The 18,386-nt window shown below is 42.1% G+C and overlaps 2 protein-coding genes and 1 long non-coding RNA gene across 4 annotated transcripts; 2 read left to right on the top strand and 1 right to left on the bottom strand.

Moving 5' to 3' along the window:
• Positions 1–537: 537 nt before the first annotated feature.
• Positions 538–4,847, bottom strand: LOC118315137. Its single transcript, XR_004794808.2, has 3 exons — positions 4,607–4,847; positions 3,141–3,318; positions 538–1,231 (listed from the first exon to the last, which is right to left on the bottom strand). It is a non-coding gene; the product is annotated as an uncharacterized LOC118315137 (long non-coding RNA).
• si:dkey-12e7.4 (uncharacterized protein LOC558132 homolog) lies at positions 4,345–9,174 on the top strand. Its single transcript, XM_035642154.2, has 6 exons — positions 4,345–4,807; positions 5,086–5,137; positions 5,887–6,074; positions 7,431–7,604; positions 7,895–8,005; positions 8,687–9,174. Exons 1-6 carry the CDS (start codon positions 4,652–4,654, stop codon positions 8,798–8,800), a joined length of 795 nt encoding a protein of 264 aa, XP_035498047.1. The 5' UTR covers positions 4,345–4,651; the 3' UTR covers positions 8,801–9,174.
• An 823-nt stretch (positions 9,175–9,997) lies between these two features.
• On the top strand, positions 9,998–18,334 carry syt19 (synaptotagmin XIX). Of its 2 annotated transcripts, XM_035642141.2 has the most exons (10): positions 10,003–10,081; positions 10,659–10,804; positions 12,156–12,399; positions 12,498–12,571; positions 13,966–14,067; positions 14,775–14,960; positions 15,244–15,396; positions 15,683–15,802; positions 16,492–16,603; positions 16,694–18,334. In XM_035642141.2, exons 3-10 carry the CDS (start codon positions 12,192–12,194, stop codon positions 16,999–17,001), a joined length of 1,263 nt encoding a protein of 420 aa, XP_035498034.1. In that variant the 5' UTR covers positions 10,003–10,081; positions 10,659–10,804; positions 12,156–12,191; the 3' UTR covers positions 17,002–18,334. The 2 variants fall into 2 exon arrangements, with proteins under 2 accessions (XP_047188979.1, XP_035498034.1); XM_047333023.1 differs by lacking the exon at positions 15,244–15,396 and having other exon boundaries at positions 9,998–10,081.
• Positions 18,335–18,386: the final 52 nt, after the last annotated feature.

The following is an 18,386-nucleotide window of genomic DNA, read 5'->3' as shown; positions in this document are numbered from 1 at the left end:
CGCGTGACTTTGACCGTTTACGTCGAGTAGTGCCACCATTTAAAATGTTGAGTCGAGTTAAAATGAAAGTTAAAAATGTCGCAGTAACTCTTATTGGCTGGGCTGTCATTTACCATTACGTTTGGGTTCACTCGCAGGATGGACTGAAAAAAACGGTCGAGGTGCAGGTTCTATTGTGGGTGGAATGAATGTAAGAATTATATTTGATCCTATATCATTATATTCATCCTATATATATTTGCACTTTCATGTTGCCATGTTCCTCTGCAAACTGCTGGTAACGGATTGCACATAGTCAATAATGACAATGAGCATGCGTGTTCATTTGCAGGGGATATGTAACCGTAGCAGGAAAACATTTGCACGTATACATGGACTTGTAACCGTCACTAGGCAAGCTTCAACTTCATTTTGTTTTACATGAACATTATGTGTTGATGTGTATATATGTGTATTTCTTGATACGGACACCGAACATTGACCTGAACTGCAACAAGATATAAAATAGTGTAGAAACAACACAGAGAGGGGAATTCATAAAGTTTAACAGTTTAGTTTAGTTTATTAAAATCCCCATTCTAAAACAGTAGCTACTCCTCCCTGGGTCTCTATTATTTCATAAGAATATTATATAAGATGGATTACATACATCCATAACATTCATACTCACAGTGCAGCAAAAAACATGAGCTTACAAACAGAACATTCTTACTCACAACATAACAAAAATACAACACAATACATCACACAACAATCAACACAAGCTCAAAACACATCCAGTAGCTGAACATGATCATTTATCGCCTCAAAAGTCGATAAAAGAAACTATGCTACCTGAAAATTAATCTACGCAAAAGTCACACAAAAAAAATAGATAGAAGCACAAAGTTCAATTTCAAATCTTCGAGATCATTCAAAACATGCGATCTATAGCGTTCTACACTATTTCTTGAAAACGTGTCACTATCTGAAATCAAGAGACTCGGTAATAAAGGAGAATTACACTAATTACACTTAATGACATTGCAAATTCAAGATTTACTTTCCTCTAGAGTTTCTCACTTTGGGATGGAGTGATTGCGAAAACATTTCTGCTCCTGTGTTTGAGGGGAACTCTTCTTTGCTGGTGAAACTTAGTTTTCATGCAGCTCTCCTGTTTCTGTTGGTGTTTCCGTTGTGTGCACGCGACCAAAACCAATGTGGTGAGGATTTGAGGACGTCAACTACTCCGCTGCACAGGGGAGAGACGGAGAGAAGAGAATATGAAGATAAGAGGAGAACTGCCATGATTAATTCATTGATGAAAGGAACCCTGGTGTTTTATTTATGACCTCTTTAAAAATAGCTCACGTGAATTAGATAAGTGATTGAAAAATGGATGTTCCAACCTAGATTCATGTGTATGCCACACACCTGGGCACGGGCATGTGGAAACACACACACACACACACACACACACACATAAACATACATTACTGTTCAATACCTCCACACATGGCTGTGACACATAAGCAAACTAACGCTGTAACTCATTCCTGAGAGTCAGATTCGTCTGCCCACGTTGACCTGATGGGTCCTCATGTTTCCTGTGAGTATTTCACCGTATTTGAAATCCATAGCACCGTAATAGTTGCAGAAATGAATCCCCCCCTTTCCCCCCCCCCCCCCCCCCCCCCCGGGGGTTATGTGAAGATTGCCAATGATCTTCATCGTGCTTCCCTCTTTCCCAGGGCTCCCGACAGAGTCCCAGAGGCCCCTCAGTGTTCATTTCATAGCACTACGCCAATAGAAGACGATTCCGGAGGAAGCACATATGAAAGCGGATCCTTGAGGGACGCCGCAAAAGTGAGTGCTATAAAAATGATCAATACTGCCGTTTTTAGGTGCAGAAGAAACCTCCTGCAGCGACTCCACCTGTCCGTCTGTTTTTTGTTGTTGTGCAGTGTTTGTGTACTGTTTAATAAGTTATAGCTTCAATCTGCTGAGTTCGCTTGACCTCAGTTATCGTTCCAGCGGAAGAGAACGCATGCAAAAAAGAAATGACGGACCGGGGAAAATATAGAGTCGATTAAAGTGCACAGTAAATTATAACATTTCACTGCTCTGAGGGGAATTTCAATTATTATTAAAGAGCCAATCCTTTAATAATGATGGACAATATGAAGATGTAATGAATGTTAAGAATAGGGCTGCAACTGACGATCGTTTTCATTAACGATTAATCTGTCGATTATTTTCCTGATGGTGAAAAATGTAGGCCGTGTTTCCCAAAACCCAAGATGATGTTTTGTTTTGACGACACACCAAAGATATTCAGTTTACTGTCACAGAGGAGCAACGAAACCAGAACATAATCACATTTTAGAAGCTGAAATCAGAGAATTTTGACTCCCCCCCCGATAAAAACTACTTGAACCGATTAATCAATTACCAAAATAGTTGACGATTAATGTAGTAATGGATCAACTGTCGCAGCCCTAGTTAAGAGCTGTTCACCTATAGGAGGGAACAAGACCACACATATCAGATAGGGTTCACATCCAGTAGCTTTGTTACAAATGTCACTCTGCCATCTCTACTCTCAAGTTTCACTGTGTACAATGTAGCTGGAACAATAACTGGAACTGTCGATTTAATGTATTTTACACTACAATGCAAAATAACGGAATACCAACACGAGTGTTTCAGCACTTTTTGATCAATCATGGACTCGCTATAGCTCCGATGGTGGCGGTTTAAAGTGGCCCTCTGGTGAACATGGACTTTATATATCGTTCATTATGCGAAATTTATCAAGTTCTAGACAAGTGTTAAAAGTGACAAAACGGACACGCCATGTGTCTGCAATGTCCTCACTGTCCACTGTGATTACTGGGCAGACCACCTGCAATCTACAGTATGCAATAACCGATTGTCAAATTCTCCTGCACAGACAATACCTCTCCACTGTGTGTGTGTGTGTGTGTGTGTGTGTGTGTGTGTGTGTGTGTGTGCTCTGTAAGCCAGTTAACACCCTGCAGCTTCAGGAGCCACCGCTCTGCACCGCGTATTGTACCAACACCAACTCATCATTTGCACCGTGCCAAAGTAATGTGTCTGCAAAATGGAGGAATAGAAGCCAAAATTCCAAATGAACTGACCCGGAGGAGACCGGGGGGGATATCTGCTGCTCCCACCGGGAGCTTTAAGAAAAATCTGGACAGAGAAAGCTGCCAGGGAAACCATCTGTGTGCTGTGTGCACCGCATAAGCTCCATCAGCTGTGCGTGTCCGCCTCATCTCGCCACCTCCATCTTCAGCCTCAGTTTTTGCAAACTAACTGAAATAAAACACACAAAAAACAACGGATCTCCTAGTTTTTTTTTTGTGAAAGCCGGACTATCTAATCATTAAAAACTGACTGGAGGAGGAAAACCAAACCAAACTCTTGTACATTAATACTGTCAACATTTGCTTCTTGGATAGCGTCCATTTCATTTTGTCAAGTAATCAAAAAAAAAAGAAAGAATAAGAAGTGAAAACACATGAAGAAATTACAGCTTCTCATTTTACTGTTATAAGATGAATTGTCACACGTTTAAGACAACAATCAGGACCTCTTCACTATTTCTATTCATATAACAGCAATATATGACAGTCAGTGAGGGTATATGCTTACTGGCTGTGTCACTGAATCAATTGCTGTTTCTTTAATTTTAATTATTGTAAATGCCATACGCAAAAGTTTTTTCACTGTACGTAACACCTAATGAATCCAATTTTTTTCCTTCAAATCTATTGTATTACGTGGTCATTTAATATCTAGTAAATGCTGCGTTATTGGCTCATTGATATAAGATGTCATCACATTCATTAATTTGACTTAAAAATATTTCAACAATTTTGCTTTGTTGTGTTTCATGTCATATGTGAGATGGGTACAATATATATATATATATATATATATATATGGTAAAAACTTTTTTTTTAAAACAAGCATTTTCTTTTACCGATGGTTTTTTTAACCTATTTTTTTAGTATCTTGTTTTCACTCTGTAGCACTTTGAGATTGCTTTTAGCAATGAAAAATAATTTATAAATAAAAAATATTTTATTATTTCAAGTGGTCTTAGACTTGTGGACCCCGCTGTATGTAAAACATTGTAGTGTGTTGAAAAATGTACAATTGCTTCAATTATCATTTGTGTGTGATTTTCTTGATTTGAATCTAATTTAATCCAAACTTTAAATCATATGTGATTTGTTCCTCAACATACGCTTGTCAATCAGAGGACCGCATTGACGAAAGTGCAAATCTGTAAAAAAAAAAAAAAGGAAAAAAAAAGAGCAATGTGTAGCATTTGTGCGCAAGGAATTGTGGGAAGGGGGAGACAAGCGGCGCGAAGAGCCATGAAACTTACAAAACACCTTCGTGTTTTATGTTGTTTTGGTTTTTAAATGTCTGAGCCTCTCCATCATTCTGTGTGGCGGTTTAAACGAAACAATCGACACTATTGTTGCGAGGAAAAAGTCGTTTTGACGACTGCATTTTCGATTCCCCTGCCTCTGTCGCCGACGCTGCAACTCTGTTGAACCATCTCCCTCGTGTGGAGGCTCTGGAGACTCACAGGCGTATCGAGCCCACCAGCACTTGGCGCGGGGCGACATCGACGATGAGCAGCCTGGTGAGTTTCGGAAAGTGCTGCTCGGTGCTGGTGACGGGAGCCAGCCGGGGGATCGGGCTGCAGATGGTCGACAGTCTGGCAGCAGGTGGCGGCTTCTCACCGGGCAAGATCATAGCCACGACCAGGAACCCCGCGACCGCGCAGGTAAAAACACCGCTGTAGCCTCGAAGCTATAGAACACCGCTGTAGCCTCGAAGCTAGCGCTTTACTAGCCCCGCCCCCCCGCGGCGACACCGTCTGTGGCGATGGCGGAGGGGGGCGGGGACAGAGGGTGAAGCCGCAGGTCGGATGAACCCCGGAGCTGCATCAAGTGATGGAATAAAGTTCAGTGACAGCAGGCACCACCACAATCCACTGGAATTCATGGGAGTGAAGAATGATGACATGTTGTTGTTGTTGTTGTTGTTGTTTTACCTCGATAGAAACTTCAGGAACTGGCAAACAAACATCCCAACATCCACATCATCACTCTGGGTAAGAGAACAACTGTGTGTGTGTGTGTTTGTGTGTGTGTGTGTTTGTGTGTGTGTGTGTGTGTGTGTGTGTGTGTGTATTGATAATAACTCATGTTCTAACATTTATTGAGCTGCAACAGTTAATTGAATAATCAATTAGTAATCGTCTACTGAATTAATCACCAACTATTTTGATAACCGATTAAATCGGTTCAAAAGTCAAAATTCTCTGATTTCAGCTTCTTACGTGTGAATATTTTCTGGTTTCTTTGCTCCCCCGTGACACTGAAATCTTTGGTGTGTGTGAGCAAAAACAGAACATCATCTTGGGGGATTTGGTCGACATTTTTCACCATTTTATGGTCAAACAACTAATTGATTATTTGAGAAATGAATCAAGAGATTAATCCAATGAAAGTAATCGTTAGTTGCAGCTCTTGACATAAAATATGTGTTTTTGTGTTTGGAAATAAACCAAAAGAACACAAAAACAAAAACCCAAGATGTTGTGACTGAATGTATTGTTTTAATATTTTTTGTCTTGCCAACTCACGGGATTATTAAGACAGTTAATCGCTGGTATATTAAAATGATGTGCATCCTGCTCAGACTGGAGGTGTTACGAGTTACATAAAACATCACCTGTCCGAGGTATTTCCTTTTATTTCCCCGTTCAATAAGGATTTGTCTTCCACTTTTCCTCGTATGTTGTTGTCATTTCTTTCATTTTACAGTGTTGAGATGTCCCTCTTTTCTCCCCCCCGCCAGATGTAGTGAGTCAGGAGAGCATAGAGAGGTGTGCGGAGGAGGTGGGCCAGCTGCTGCAAGACGAGGGTCTGAACTGTCTGATCAACAACGCCGGGATCAACGTGGTGGCCGACCTTCACTCTGTCACCGCGGACAAGATGATGGAGAACTTCCACACCAATGCCGTGGCTCCTCTCATGATCACCAAGGTAAAATGTTTCATTCATAGACTTAAATAGTGCTCCAGCCTTTTTTTTGTGTGTGTGTGTGTGTGGGGGGAGAAGTAAAAGAAACCAAAGAGATTGTTCCTGAAGTCATCAGCAGGAGCAGGCGATGTCGCAAACTAAGATAACAAGACGACCTTGATGGACAAAAGTAAATCAACCCCCCTCGGCCCTGGACAGACGGCTTTTTCATAAATATGAATTAAAAAGTCTAGTTTCATTTTGCCTCCAAGTGCAGGACGTACAACAGAGCGGCGCCGCGAGCCGCTAGAAACTCTGGCTCTGATCACAGAGCATGTCAGCGGGGCAGAAGCTCGCCGGCTCACAGTTTGTTCCAGTTGAAGGGCAGCGTCTGTAACTACAAGGCCGCACCGCAGCCCGGAGCTCCGACAATAATGACGGCGGATTGTCTGTGAACAATGAACACAGAGAACCAGAACCTGCCGCTGCATGACTACAGCACGGGCTGGGACTTAAGAACATGATCAAATACACAGTTTTATCACATAAATTCACTTGTGTGAACTTTTGATGTTTCATGCTTCTTATTTTGAACTTATTTTTTTGGGGCTTTTGGCCAACACAAGCAGTTGGACATTTTGTGTGTGTGTGTGTGTGTGTGTGTGTGTGTGTGTCATACGGTTAATAAGAGAGCAAAAAGATTGGTCGATAAAGAAAAAAATCATTTTAGGAAACGATTGTTAGTTGTAATACACAAAGGTTTCCTGCATACGGAGCTTTACTGCTGTGGAAAAGTCTCGTCGCCGAGGGACCTGAACATTGTGGGTCCATAAATTTTTTTCAAGTGATGCTGGGTCAAGGCAGCAATGTCATATTTACAGATGTTTGTTTGTTTTAAGCTTGATTCAATATTGTTTATTTTGAATTGAAAAGAAAAAAGCCACGCAAAACCAAACAAAAAGATTATCACTTATTCAGGATGCTCATATAGTAGATTCCTTATAGGCTGGTAGCAAAATATACAGTGTCAACCTGCAGACAAATTAGTCTGTGGGTTGAATTTCTGTGTATTTGGTTATTAAGGAGTAGTAATCAGATGCATTTATCACAAAGTTTGTTAACGATCAACAACTAGTTGTAATCGCAAGGTTTCATTGTAAAACTGTGCTGTGGCCTGAAACACTGTAACGTTCCCTTGTTATGTTCAGAACATTTCTCTGAAAAGGAGAAAGTTCCTCCACCAGAGGGCGACACTGACCTTATATCTGCACTAGTACAGTGTGGTGTGTTTTAGTCTGTCAGGCAAAACTCCAGTCTTTGTCCAAAATGCAGTATTTTTATTCTCTACATGTTTCCCCCCCCCTCCTCTACCACCACCAGGCCTTCCTGCCTTTATTGAAGCGAGCTGCGTCCAGAGGAGAAGCGGGCGACTCAGGGAGCATGAGCATCCAGAGGGCAGCAGTTATCAACGTGTCCTCTCTGCTGGGCTCCGTGGAGCTCAACTGGGGCGAGGGGGCGAACAACATCAAGTGGTACCCCTACAGGACGTCCAAGGTGCTGTCACGATGGATTGAACATGTGTGCTTGTGATGGGTTTAAGTAAGTTACGATTTAAAGGGGGGTTCACTCTGATTGGATGCGGCTACAGAAAGGTAATTCTTTCAAATGGCTGGGTGTCGGTACGTTAAAGAAAGTCATAAGCTCTTCCAAAGATAGTCCCTTTTGCAAATAACGGATTATAGGAAATTTACACCGCTGCTGTGATATTGGGTGAAACTGTCCTATAGTGGGTTTTTGGTTTTTACGTCGTGCTGCATGGTAAGTTGGTGTGCTTGCCTCCTCAGAGTGCCCTGAACATGGTGAGTCGCTGTATGGCCAAAGACCTGGAGCCTGATGGGATTCTCTGTATGGCCATACACCCGGGCTGGGTCCGCACCGACATGGGGGGGTCTGAGGTAAGAGCCTCGTCCGACTGAAGGCTCATTTTACGCCGCTTTTTTTACGTAACGAAAAGAGATAAACGTCTGTGTCAAATGATGTGACCGTCGCTGCCCCCATACCTTTTAGGATGGCTTGTGGAATACACTTCCACTAGAGGGCAGTGCAGAGTCAGGAGTTGCTGACAGCAACAAACATGGCAACAGTTGAAAAGGGGTTCTGATAATGAACATCGGAAAATGAGGAGGCAAAAGCTGTTTTTTTAGTTGTATAACTATATATATATATATATATTTATATTTATTTATATTTATTTATTTAATACAGATACATGTACAGTATATACATATACACATACACACAAACATGTACAGTACATGTATACATATATACATGTGTGCATATGTGTGGGTATACGTGTGTGTGTGTGTATAAGTATGTGTACATATATATATATATATATATACACACACATGTACATATGTAAACATGTATGAAGATTTATATATATGTACACATGTATATATGCATGTACTGTATGTGTGTACATGTGTATACTGTACATGTAAATGTGTATTATAATATATATATATATATATATATATATATGTGTGTGTGTGTATGTGTGTGTGTGTGTGTGTTTATACACACAACACTCAGACATGTGTCTGAATAACATGTTGTTTGTGTTCATCCAGGGTCTACTGAGTCCGGAGGAAAGCGTTTCCTCCATCTTGTCCGTGATCGGTGGCCTGTCTGAAAAGGATCACGGGTCATTTTTGAACTTCACCGGAGAGGCGTTGCCCTGGTGATCACCAAACATCGCCAGTAATAAGTAGGATGATTATGAATGCTATTAACTTATGTCTACTGTTTAGTCAGTCATGATCTTCTCCAACTATATGCAAAGATGAACGGCTCAGAGTTCAGTATTGTTCTTTAATCTTGCTCTGCCTGTCAGAAGAAGTCTTGTAAAGTTTATTTATAGGAGATCAGCAGTGTTCGGTTAGTTTTAAAGACTTTACTGTACTGTGTTCATGAGTCGATCAGTGGGGTTAATGCTCTGCAGCTTGTCTTTTAGACAACATAGTTTACAGTTCATTCAGTATTCTGCAGCCAGACTGTGTTCAAATGTGAAAATAAAATGCTACAGTATGCAATAACAAAATTGTAGCTTGAAAACAAACTCCTGTTGTCCTGTGCTTTTATTATTTTACTGTCAGTGTCACGTCAGAAATTGAGAAAATCGTCCAAAGTAAAAAAATTTCCATGTCATTGGGCGGTACGTGTTTGCCAACCAGGTCATATTGATCAGAACTTATTAGTTTAGAGCTGCAACAGTTTATCGATGAGTAATCGATTACTTAATTAATCGGCAACTACTTACTCAATTAATCAAGTAGTTTTTAAGAAAAAACTAAAGTCAAAATTCTCTGATTACAGCTTCTAAAATGTGAATATTTTCTCCTTTCTTTGCTCCTCTGTGACAGTGAACTAAATATCTTTGGTTAGTGGACAAAACATCATCTTGTGGTTTTGGGAAACACGATCAACATTTTTCACCATTTTATGGACCAAACAACTTATCGATTTATTGAGAAAATAATCGACAGATTAATCGATAATGAAAAATAATCATTGGTTGCGGCCCCAAATGAGTTACTGTGGCAGCAAACTGTGGAATTCTCCTTGACAATCTCAAAACTGTCATTTACAGGCTTTTAAGAAGAATCATAAAACATGTTAATTTAAACTGGCCCCTTCCCCGTTACCAGACTATATTGTATTTCTAAATTACATTTTTCTTATTCTTACTTTTGATCCTGTGAAGTACCTTGTTGACTTTTTGTTTTAAAAAAAATCTGTGATAATTATAAGGATAGTCTTCCTCCAAGAGGTTTCAGGGTGAACCAGGAAGTCTCCCCCCCACAACATTTTACTTCCTTATTCTTGGAGTGGCAGGTTAAAGTTGTGTAATACTAACTTTGTCTTTCTGCGAGGCGACTTGACGTGATGCTCTTTAACTGATGAAGGTGTATTTCCTCCTTTGCCATTGTGCCTCCGCGACACCGGTCGGTCTCGAAAAACAGCAGGTGACCAACCCTCAAGATAACGACGACAATGGAAAGCTTTTGAGGACAAATTCCAGTTAGAGTCAGGTCGTTTTACGACACCCGCTGCTTTGGTTAGTGTTAGGTGATAAAGACCTGGCGACTGACGGAAAACTAAACGTATCAAACCTCGACGCAGAGTTAACGGACTACGTGTTTAGGTGTATTTTCTGGTTTCTTTGCTCCTCTGAATATACAAAAACATCATCTGGGAGCTTTGGGAAACAAGATTGACATTTTATGGACCCAACAACTAATCGATTAATCGAGAAAATCATCGACAGATTAATCGGTTATGAAAATAATCGTCAGTCACACACATGCGCACGCATAAAGTGCAATGATTTGACATGTTTTAATCAAATGTATTTTTTTTTTTTTCATGTGGTGGTTGAAGTTGTCGTACTTAAACACACTTTGAGAGGAAGAGAGCCAGGGAGCAGGTCACCTGAAGCTCCGTCAGATATCATTTAAATCTAATCAAACCAGTCTGTCCTGAACTCTGTGTGTGTGTGTGTGTGTGTGTGTGTGTGCGTGTGTGTGTGTGCGTGGAGTGCAGGAGTAGAGTTTGCAAAACAGTTAGACGACAAGGTGCCGCCTTGCGTGAAGGATTGAGAGCTCACAGCGTGGATTCACAGCACGGGGGAAAAGAATATGTGCGTCCCTGGAGAGGAAGATTGCCGGCATTTGTATCCCTCACCGCAGGTGAAATGTTTTCCTTGATTTTGAATGTCTTGTCTGTATCTGTTCACGATTCAGGGCAAAGCGCAGAAAACAGCAGTTCAGCACATAGTTGAAAAGAACGTCTGTCTTTATCTGTTTACAACAGACGACCTGTTTCTCAGTTCTTTTGCTCTTCCTTGGTGGAGTTTCCTTTTGCAGTGTTAACGATATCGGGCGTGAAGTGTGAGCAGGACGAACGTAAACTTGACTCAGCCGTGTCTGATGGATGGTCACGAAATTACAACCATGCCACGATTGTACCAATTGTCTTTACCCACCGACTCGCTCAAATGAACAATCCCGTCACCACAGTACGTTCACATGGATCCCGGTGAAAAGCCCTCGCAGTGGCAGTGATGTTGCCTATTTGCCACTGTGCCTTGCCTTTTTTTTGTTTTTGAACAGAGTTGCCAAGTATTTTTCTTTCTCTTTATGTATTTGTATTTCCACATTTTGATTCATTTTTCCAGTGTTTAGCCTGCAAAGTGTCTGTCAAGCTTCCCAGTGGGACTCTTCTGAATATGTCACCAGCAGCACAAAACCCCAAAGATATTCCATTTGTAATGATAATAAAAATCGTAGATTAAAATGTCGATTACATCTGTTTAACACGAGAATTCCAATTGATCATTTCCACAGTAATTACTTCTTTGTAAGATTACAAGTAAATGTGTTTTTTAAAAGTTCAGGAACAAAACTTTTGCAGGTGCTTGACACAGAACGTAAAGACGTAAACTTTGTTCGCAATCTCTTCAGCGGCAGTTTGTCCAGAAAAAAAGCCAGAATGCAGCACGTCTTTTCCTCTCTTTTATTATGACGGTTAACATGAGCATGACCCATGTATGAATATTACATAAGTAACGTGCTCATCCAGGTTAACTGTCTGTAACATTTAACCTGACATTACATTTTGCTGACGCTTTTTTTCATAGATTTTTGATTAGTTTTGGACATAGGCAGGAAGCAGTAAGGGTTTTTTCTTGAGGGCCCACACTGGATCTAAATGAATCGAACCTCGACCCTCTGTACCAAAATCAGCGGTGTAACCCACTGAGCCATACCAGCTGCGTTGGACATTGGTCCTGTTGGCAGGTTTTATGACGAGGGCTAGAAACCCTATGCAAAGTTTGGACGGTGGATAACCAATGCAAATACTTGTATCGCAGTTCACTCCTACTACTCACAGGCAGCCACGACTAGAAGCGTTTGGACCAATCACAAGTCATCAACGAGCAGAAATCATTTGTTGCCGATATTGTTGCTTGTTTATCACCCAAACTCCGCCACGAAAGCCAACCCTGTGGTCCTTGTGCTTGTATTTCCTGAACCGCAGGGGTGTGTGTAGACCGCATGGAGGCAGAGAGTCGTCATGGCCCCACTGATGGACCACCCGGCGCCCGCGGGGGGGGAGCCGCTTTCGGCTGCCGGAGAGCTGGAGATGCCGTTCTCGGACACGGTCAAGTACGTCCTCCTGGCCGTCTCCGTCGCCCTGCTTGTGCTGGCCCTGGGCATCTTGGCCTGGCAGGCCTTCAGGTGCTGCACCCAGACACACGCGGCGTACACCCGGCAGGGCGCAGGTGAGTCGGGACCAGCCTGCCGTACAGGGGCAGGTTGACGACGCGCGGTGCAGCGGAGTTATAACTAAACGCGAACTCATGTCTGATCTGTTCTCCAGTGGTCCGTGAGCTGCTGTACTCGGGTGACACGTCAACGACAGCGGGGAAATATTCCGGAGCTCCCAGCACTAAGGTAAGAGAGGGCGGCTGTGGCTCGCGGGGTAGAGTGGGTCGTCCACTCTAGCCTGGAAGTCTGTGTTTTCGACCACCGGCTCCTCCGGCCCGTAGGCCCAAGAGTCCAAATGGACTGTAACCTGAAAGAGATGCCAGTGGCCGTGAAGGCAAGTGAAGCTTGACGGCCAGTTACCAAAAAGTATTTCAACTTATTTCTCATGACAATTTGGTGTCAGGAGACCCATCATATTTAATATTGACCAGATTTCCAGAACAAATCTGTACACGTGCCTGTGGTTAAATGGAAAACAGCTGGAAAACCTTTTCGGAAGCTGCTTCCTGTTAGTAAGTTGAGGGGACTGAGCATCCCTAGTCCAGTGCCTGGATGTGCTTCAGTGAGGCCAATCTGAAGTGTGAAATGTGCTTTGAAAAAATAAAAACGATCAAGGCAAAGGGTCGTGGGTGCATTCAGTTATGACTTACTAATTCCACTTTTTTAAAAACGATAATTCATCAGCTTGGACATGAGCATGAGAAACTAAGATGTATGAAAACGTGCATGAATACATGCTTTGTTCCCGAGATGCCTCGCTGTCACATACAGTCAGGAACATGTTTGGTTTACAGTGTACAGGTTATGTGAGGTATGTGCAGGGGTTAAGTTGGGCTTCGTCAGGAGGGGGAGCCCTTGTTCACACGTTACTATCAACAGCTTTCATAGCAATTTAATACACATCTCACACCCTCTGTTCACATAACGGCGATATTATCATTAGCTATGTCATTTCATTTTTTAATAGCGCCACTTTGTGACTAATTTGGTTGGGCTTTACGGCTCTAAATAGTGGACCCACTATTCCGATAAACATAACACAAAAGTGTTCATAAGGTACAACAATATCAGCTGAAACAAGAGTTCAACCAGGGGTTTTTTGTAGCCTTACCCAATTCGTTGATGCGACAGGCACCAACCAGTCTGGTAATAAATTTGGACACCGAGCTCGTCTGGGAGGATAATCAAAGTCCATTCCCTGATCATTTATTTGCCTTTTAGTCCTCAAGGTTCCACCAATCAAAAAAAAGGATTCCAAGTTGTGAATATTTATCATGTGAAGTGAAAAACTTTTTTTTTAAAGTTGTGGCTACCAGGATCATTATTATTATTATTATTTAGTTTTCTGCCAAGTGTCCCCACAATATTCTGTTACGTTTGTTCTGTTTGGTGTGTGTGTGTGTGTGTGTGTGTGTGTGTGTGTGTGTGTGTGTGTGTGTGTGTGTGTGTGTGTGTGTGTGTGTGTGTGTGTGTGTGTGTGTGTGTGTGTGTGTGTGTGTGTGTGTGTGTATGTGTGTGTGTGTATGTGTGTGTGTGTATGTGTGTGTGTGTGTGTGTGTGTGTGCGTGTGTGCTCTCCAGATGCGCAGGCTGAGTCGTTGCCTCCCTCAGGCCCAGTCTCCCTCCTCAGGATCCTGCCGGGCAGAGGGAGACGAGGAGGGGGAGCAGTTCAACGATGAAACGGTACCAGACGTTCGTTCCTGTTGTTAATGTGACAACTCTCCTCTTAATCCTCTCCGTTTTACACTTCTGGTCTTCCAAAACAACCTCGTGTCTTTCGTACAACTACATTTTACCCAATGAGGTTGGAGCACTCTTGAAATGGTTTGTGAACTGTGCACTGTGCAGTTTGGAAGAAGTTTGTAGAATTATGCGGTTTAAATCAGGGCTGTGTGATTTCCATCAGACTCATATTCTCTTCGAGGGAGCTTGAATATTTGTGACAAATGTCATGGAAATCCACACAACTACTTTTTTTAAAATATAAATTTACCATGTCGACCTCAAGGTGGTGCTAGATGACAGACAAGACGGATGAACAGTCTGTATCGTCCCGGAGGGACAGATTTGTTACCTACTTATAACTTTACAGAAACATACCGATATCCATAGAGCGACGTATTGACGACATAAGAACTGTATACTTGGTCACACATTCATGCCCACGCCTGTATCCCAGCTCATACTGACAGTATATCAATGCCACCACTCATCATTAGGATTCGTCCTCTGAAAACCTGAAATGTCAGGACAAAATTTCACTGACTGACCCTAGTTTTCTATTTTCTAGCAGCTATAATCTATTCGGAGTTTAGTTCTGATATGTTGGATGCTTGTTAATTCTTGACATTTAACTTGCTAACTCTTTTTTTGGTGTGCTCTCGTACCAGGTGGACGGGTCGCTGCGTTTCTCTGTCCACTTTGACCAGCCGCTGTCCCGTCTGGTGGTCCACGTCTTGCGGTTGGAGGGGCTTCCTAAGCACAGCCAGACCTGCCGCCTCCAGCTATTTGTGAAGCTACAACTCATGTGGGCAGGATCGGCGGCAGTGGAATTGGTGGGCCGCAGGGATGAGGAGGTGAAGTGACATTATGAGATTGAAGTACGAGGCACATGCGGCGATTTGTTTTCCTTTCAGAATCACTTTTGCGTTTCAGACCAATAAAATAACCGTGTTTTTCTCATGAGATCTTGGATACATAAATCTTATGTCTCAATATTTGGTGCTGGGTTCCTTTTTATATGTTAAATGTGCAAAAATGTGTCAAATTGTCCTTCCGTTTAAATTTTTCAATCACTGAAGCGGTGTCTTTTTTTACCGTAGAAAGGTGTTTTGTATTACCGCGCTCTGACTCTTTCAGGGTGAGTGGACGCCGCCTGCCCTGTGGACCGCGTTGCAGGAGTGGCAGACCCGCGTTGTGAAAGGCAGCTGTAACACTTTGTTCGGAGACCAGTTCAGCTGCATTCTGCAGGAGGATGCAGCCGCGCTTCAACGTGTCCACCTCAGGATAGAGGTCCTGCAGTGCACGTCTCACACTATCAGTGGCCCTTAAAAATCTTAGTTCTGTCAGTAAAACTATAGGAGACAATCTGTAAAAGGGGATACTACTTTTTTACTACACAAACTATACATGTCCAGAGCTACAATGAATAAAACGGCATGCAGATTACACCCTAACTGTCATACTGCAAGTTCAGAGCGATTTGAATCTTTTAAGTACGGCAGCCATTGTGGAGAAGTTGCAGTGTAGTCACGTCTTACTTAATAAAGTGTCTGTCATGTGTCCGTGCGCATCGCAGGTGTGCGACTTTGATAAGTTCTCCAGACACACGGTGTTGGGAGAGGTGAGGGTTCCTCTCGGGCAGCTCAACATCTCCCGCCCTCTGGAGCTACACAGGGATCTACAGAGGCCGCAGAAGGTACAGTAGAAGTAGGACGTTGTGTAACACTGCACAAACGCGCACATTTGTTCTCATCCCTTACGTTGAGGTGAACCGATTGGCGCCTTTCTCACAGGTTCACCAGTGAGCAATATAGACGGTTAAAGAAAACAGGGACATTTTTCAAAACATGTAAAGTTAGAAGTAGGACAAGCTGACAAAAGTGAGACACTGTGGCATCTAGCTTGTCCTGTTCAATTCAATTTAAATTTTATTTGTGTAGCGCCACATCACAACATACATTATATAAAGGCACTTCAGAGTTCGAGACTTTTCAATATTACAGAGAAACCCAACAGTTCCTACAATGAGCGAGCACTTTGCGACCATATTGCAGAACATATGTTGCAATATTTGTTTACCAACTTTATATTGAGTTCAGTTTCCTTTTTAATCTTAGGTTTAATGTCTGGAATATTTGGTCGTCATTTTCAATATTTTTATTTCGGAACATGGTTTTTTCATGAACAAAGAAAATAAAATAAAAGATGAGCAACAAATTTTTATTGGTTTTGACCATTCAACCACTGTTGAACAAACAAATAAATCAATTATAGTTTTCAGATTTGATTCCGACTACTGTGAGGCAGAATCTTATCTTCTGAAGTACATGCAACGTGCTTAAGTATAAAGTAAAAATCCTTTATCCTTTGTTTTATTCTGGACAGGATCTTGTAGGAGAGGTGCTGCTGTCATTGAAGTTTCTTCCCACTGCTCAGAGGCTTGAGGTTGGTCTGTTGAAGGTCAGAACAGTCCCCACGGAGATATGCTCGGATGCCGGTAAATCACAAACATCTTCACAAATGACAAATCTGTCATACATATGCAGCCTTAACGCACAGCTACTGATGACCCTGTTCTTGTGCACAGCGCTGTACGTGAAGATCAGCGTCCAGTGCAATCAGTACAAGCTGAGGTACCAGAGGACCTCTGTAGTGGCCCGGTGCCTGGTGACCATCTTCAACGAGGTGCTCATGTTCTCCCTACCAGAGTTCCCCATGGAGCGGTGTAAGATTTTAGTCTCTGTGTACCAGACACGCACAACCTGGAAATCACCCAAACAACTCGTGGGACAGTTGACCGTGGGGAAGGAGAGGATTGCCGAAGACGAGCACTGGAACTTGATGATGCGCTCAGTCCGCCAGCCCGTAGCAAAGTGGCATGGCCTGCTGCTCTGAGCTGCAGACCATGAACCTCTCCTGCACTTCTTGGAGGTCTCCACCTGCTTGCATTAAACTTTGGGCTGTGAAGATTGTGATTCAGGCCATTGAGGGATCTGCGCCTGTTCCACTGAGAGTCAAACATGGGGTGCGGTTAAAATGTCCTTCCTCTCCACTATTCCTTGACCTCAGTTTAAAATGTCATGAGGTCAAGGGAAGGTGTAAAGGAGAACTGATAAGACTTAGGAAAAGCTGACAGCAAGGAAAGGAAGGATTGAAGCTCCTTTCCTATGCATTTAGAGAAGCCGAACAGTCTGCCACAATCCACTCCACATTATTGAAATCTTTACATTGCAGCTCTGGATGTTAAGTAAAGTTCAGCAATGCCAAACAGTTTATTCAAAGTGGGGGTTGAAGTGGAGAATGGCCAGGTATTTACCCATAAAGCATCTTGAAAAGGAAGTCAATTTCAAAATAAAACCTTACCAAGGACCAGTGGCCTTACTGTGAAAAACACAATATAACATAATCCCTATGTTTCTAGTGAACAATGTACAGTATAATGTGTGTTGTCTGAATTTAAAATGATGTTTTATTTTATTATCTTGATGTTGACTTTTAAGGTGCTTTATGAAAAAATGTATTGTTAATAGTCATTTAGAAGTTTATTTAATCTTGGTTGATCGCAGACAACCTGGTCAGGTGGCTCTGCGTTACAGTGGTTAGTGCTAGGGTCTTCCCGTGTCTGCATGGGTTTTTTCAGGGTACTTCCTCCAAAAACATGCAGAGGTTCTAGCCGTATACTGTAGATAATGGATGGATGGACACTCACACAGATATACTCATTAATAATGTATGTTAAAGTTGAAAGGTGTTTTTTGCTTCACAGAATGTTTCATCATAATTTCCTGCACGTCAGACCTTCGCTCTCGTCTGTTGGTGTATGTTTGTGAAAGCAGAAAAACAGAGGACAGTTGTTGTGGACTCGCGTAAAAATAAGATAATGACATTGTTTTTCAACTTTGAGAAACCAATAACTGAAATTTAGGACCGGAACTAAAAATAATCTCAATCATTGTTGGGAAAAAATTGTTTGTACTGTACTTGTGTTATTTTCCCAATGTTGATTTTTTTTTAATAACAATGCCTTATATCGAAAACAAGAAAACTGTTTTGATAATAATTGAATAATGACGCCAGAAAGAAATGGAGAAAGCTGGATGAGCAACTTCAATGCAAAAGCAAAAGGATTGTTTGGTTCATGTGAATACACTAGAGGTCATTATAGGACTAAATACTCTTGTGTCTGGGTGTTCAACTTAACAATAAACTGGACTGGTCTCACAACACAGATGTTCTGTACAAGAAGGGCCAGAGAATCTCCTGAGGAAACTGAGAGCCTT

The sequence above is a fragment of the Scophthalmus maximus genome, chromosome 7, assembly GCF_022379125.1.
Source record: "Scophthalmus maximus strain ysfricsl-2021 chromosome 7, ASM2237912v1, whole genome shotgun sequence".
In the NCBI taxonomy this organism is placed as follows: Eukaryota; Metazoa; Chordata; class Actinopteri; order Pleuronectiformes; family Scophthalmidae; genus Scophthalmus; species Scophthalmus maximus.
The sequence above is the reverse complement of the archived record's forward strand: the minus strand, read 5'-3'. Positions and strand labels throughout refer to the sequence as shown.

Coding starts and splice junctions, on each gene's coding strand:
- si:dkey-12e7.4 (XM_035642154.2), top strand. CDS start 4,652: ATGAGCAGCCTGGTGAGTTTCGGAAAGTGCTGCTCGGTGCTGGTGACG. Junction 4,808..5,085: donor GGAACCCCGCGACCGCGCAG/GTAAAAACACCG, acceptor TTACCTCGATAG/AAACTTCAGGAACTGGCAAA. Junction 5,138..5,886: donor CATCCACATCATCACTCTGG/GTAAGAGAACAA, acceptor CCCCCCCGCCAG/ATGTAGTGAGTCAGGAGAGC.
- syt19 (XM_035642141.2), top strand. CDS start 12,192: ATGGCCCCACTGATGGACCACCCGGCGCCCGCGGGGGGGGAGCCGCTT. Junction 15,397..15,682: donor GTGTCCACCTCAGGATAGAG/GTCCTGCAGTGC, acceptor TGCGCATCGCAG/GTGTGCGACTTTGATAAGTT. Junction 16,604..16,693: donor GGAGATATGCTCGGATGCCG/GTAAATCACAAA, acceptor TCTTGTGCACAG/CGCTGTACGTGAAGATCAGC.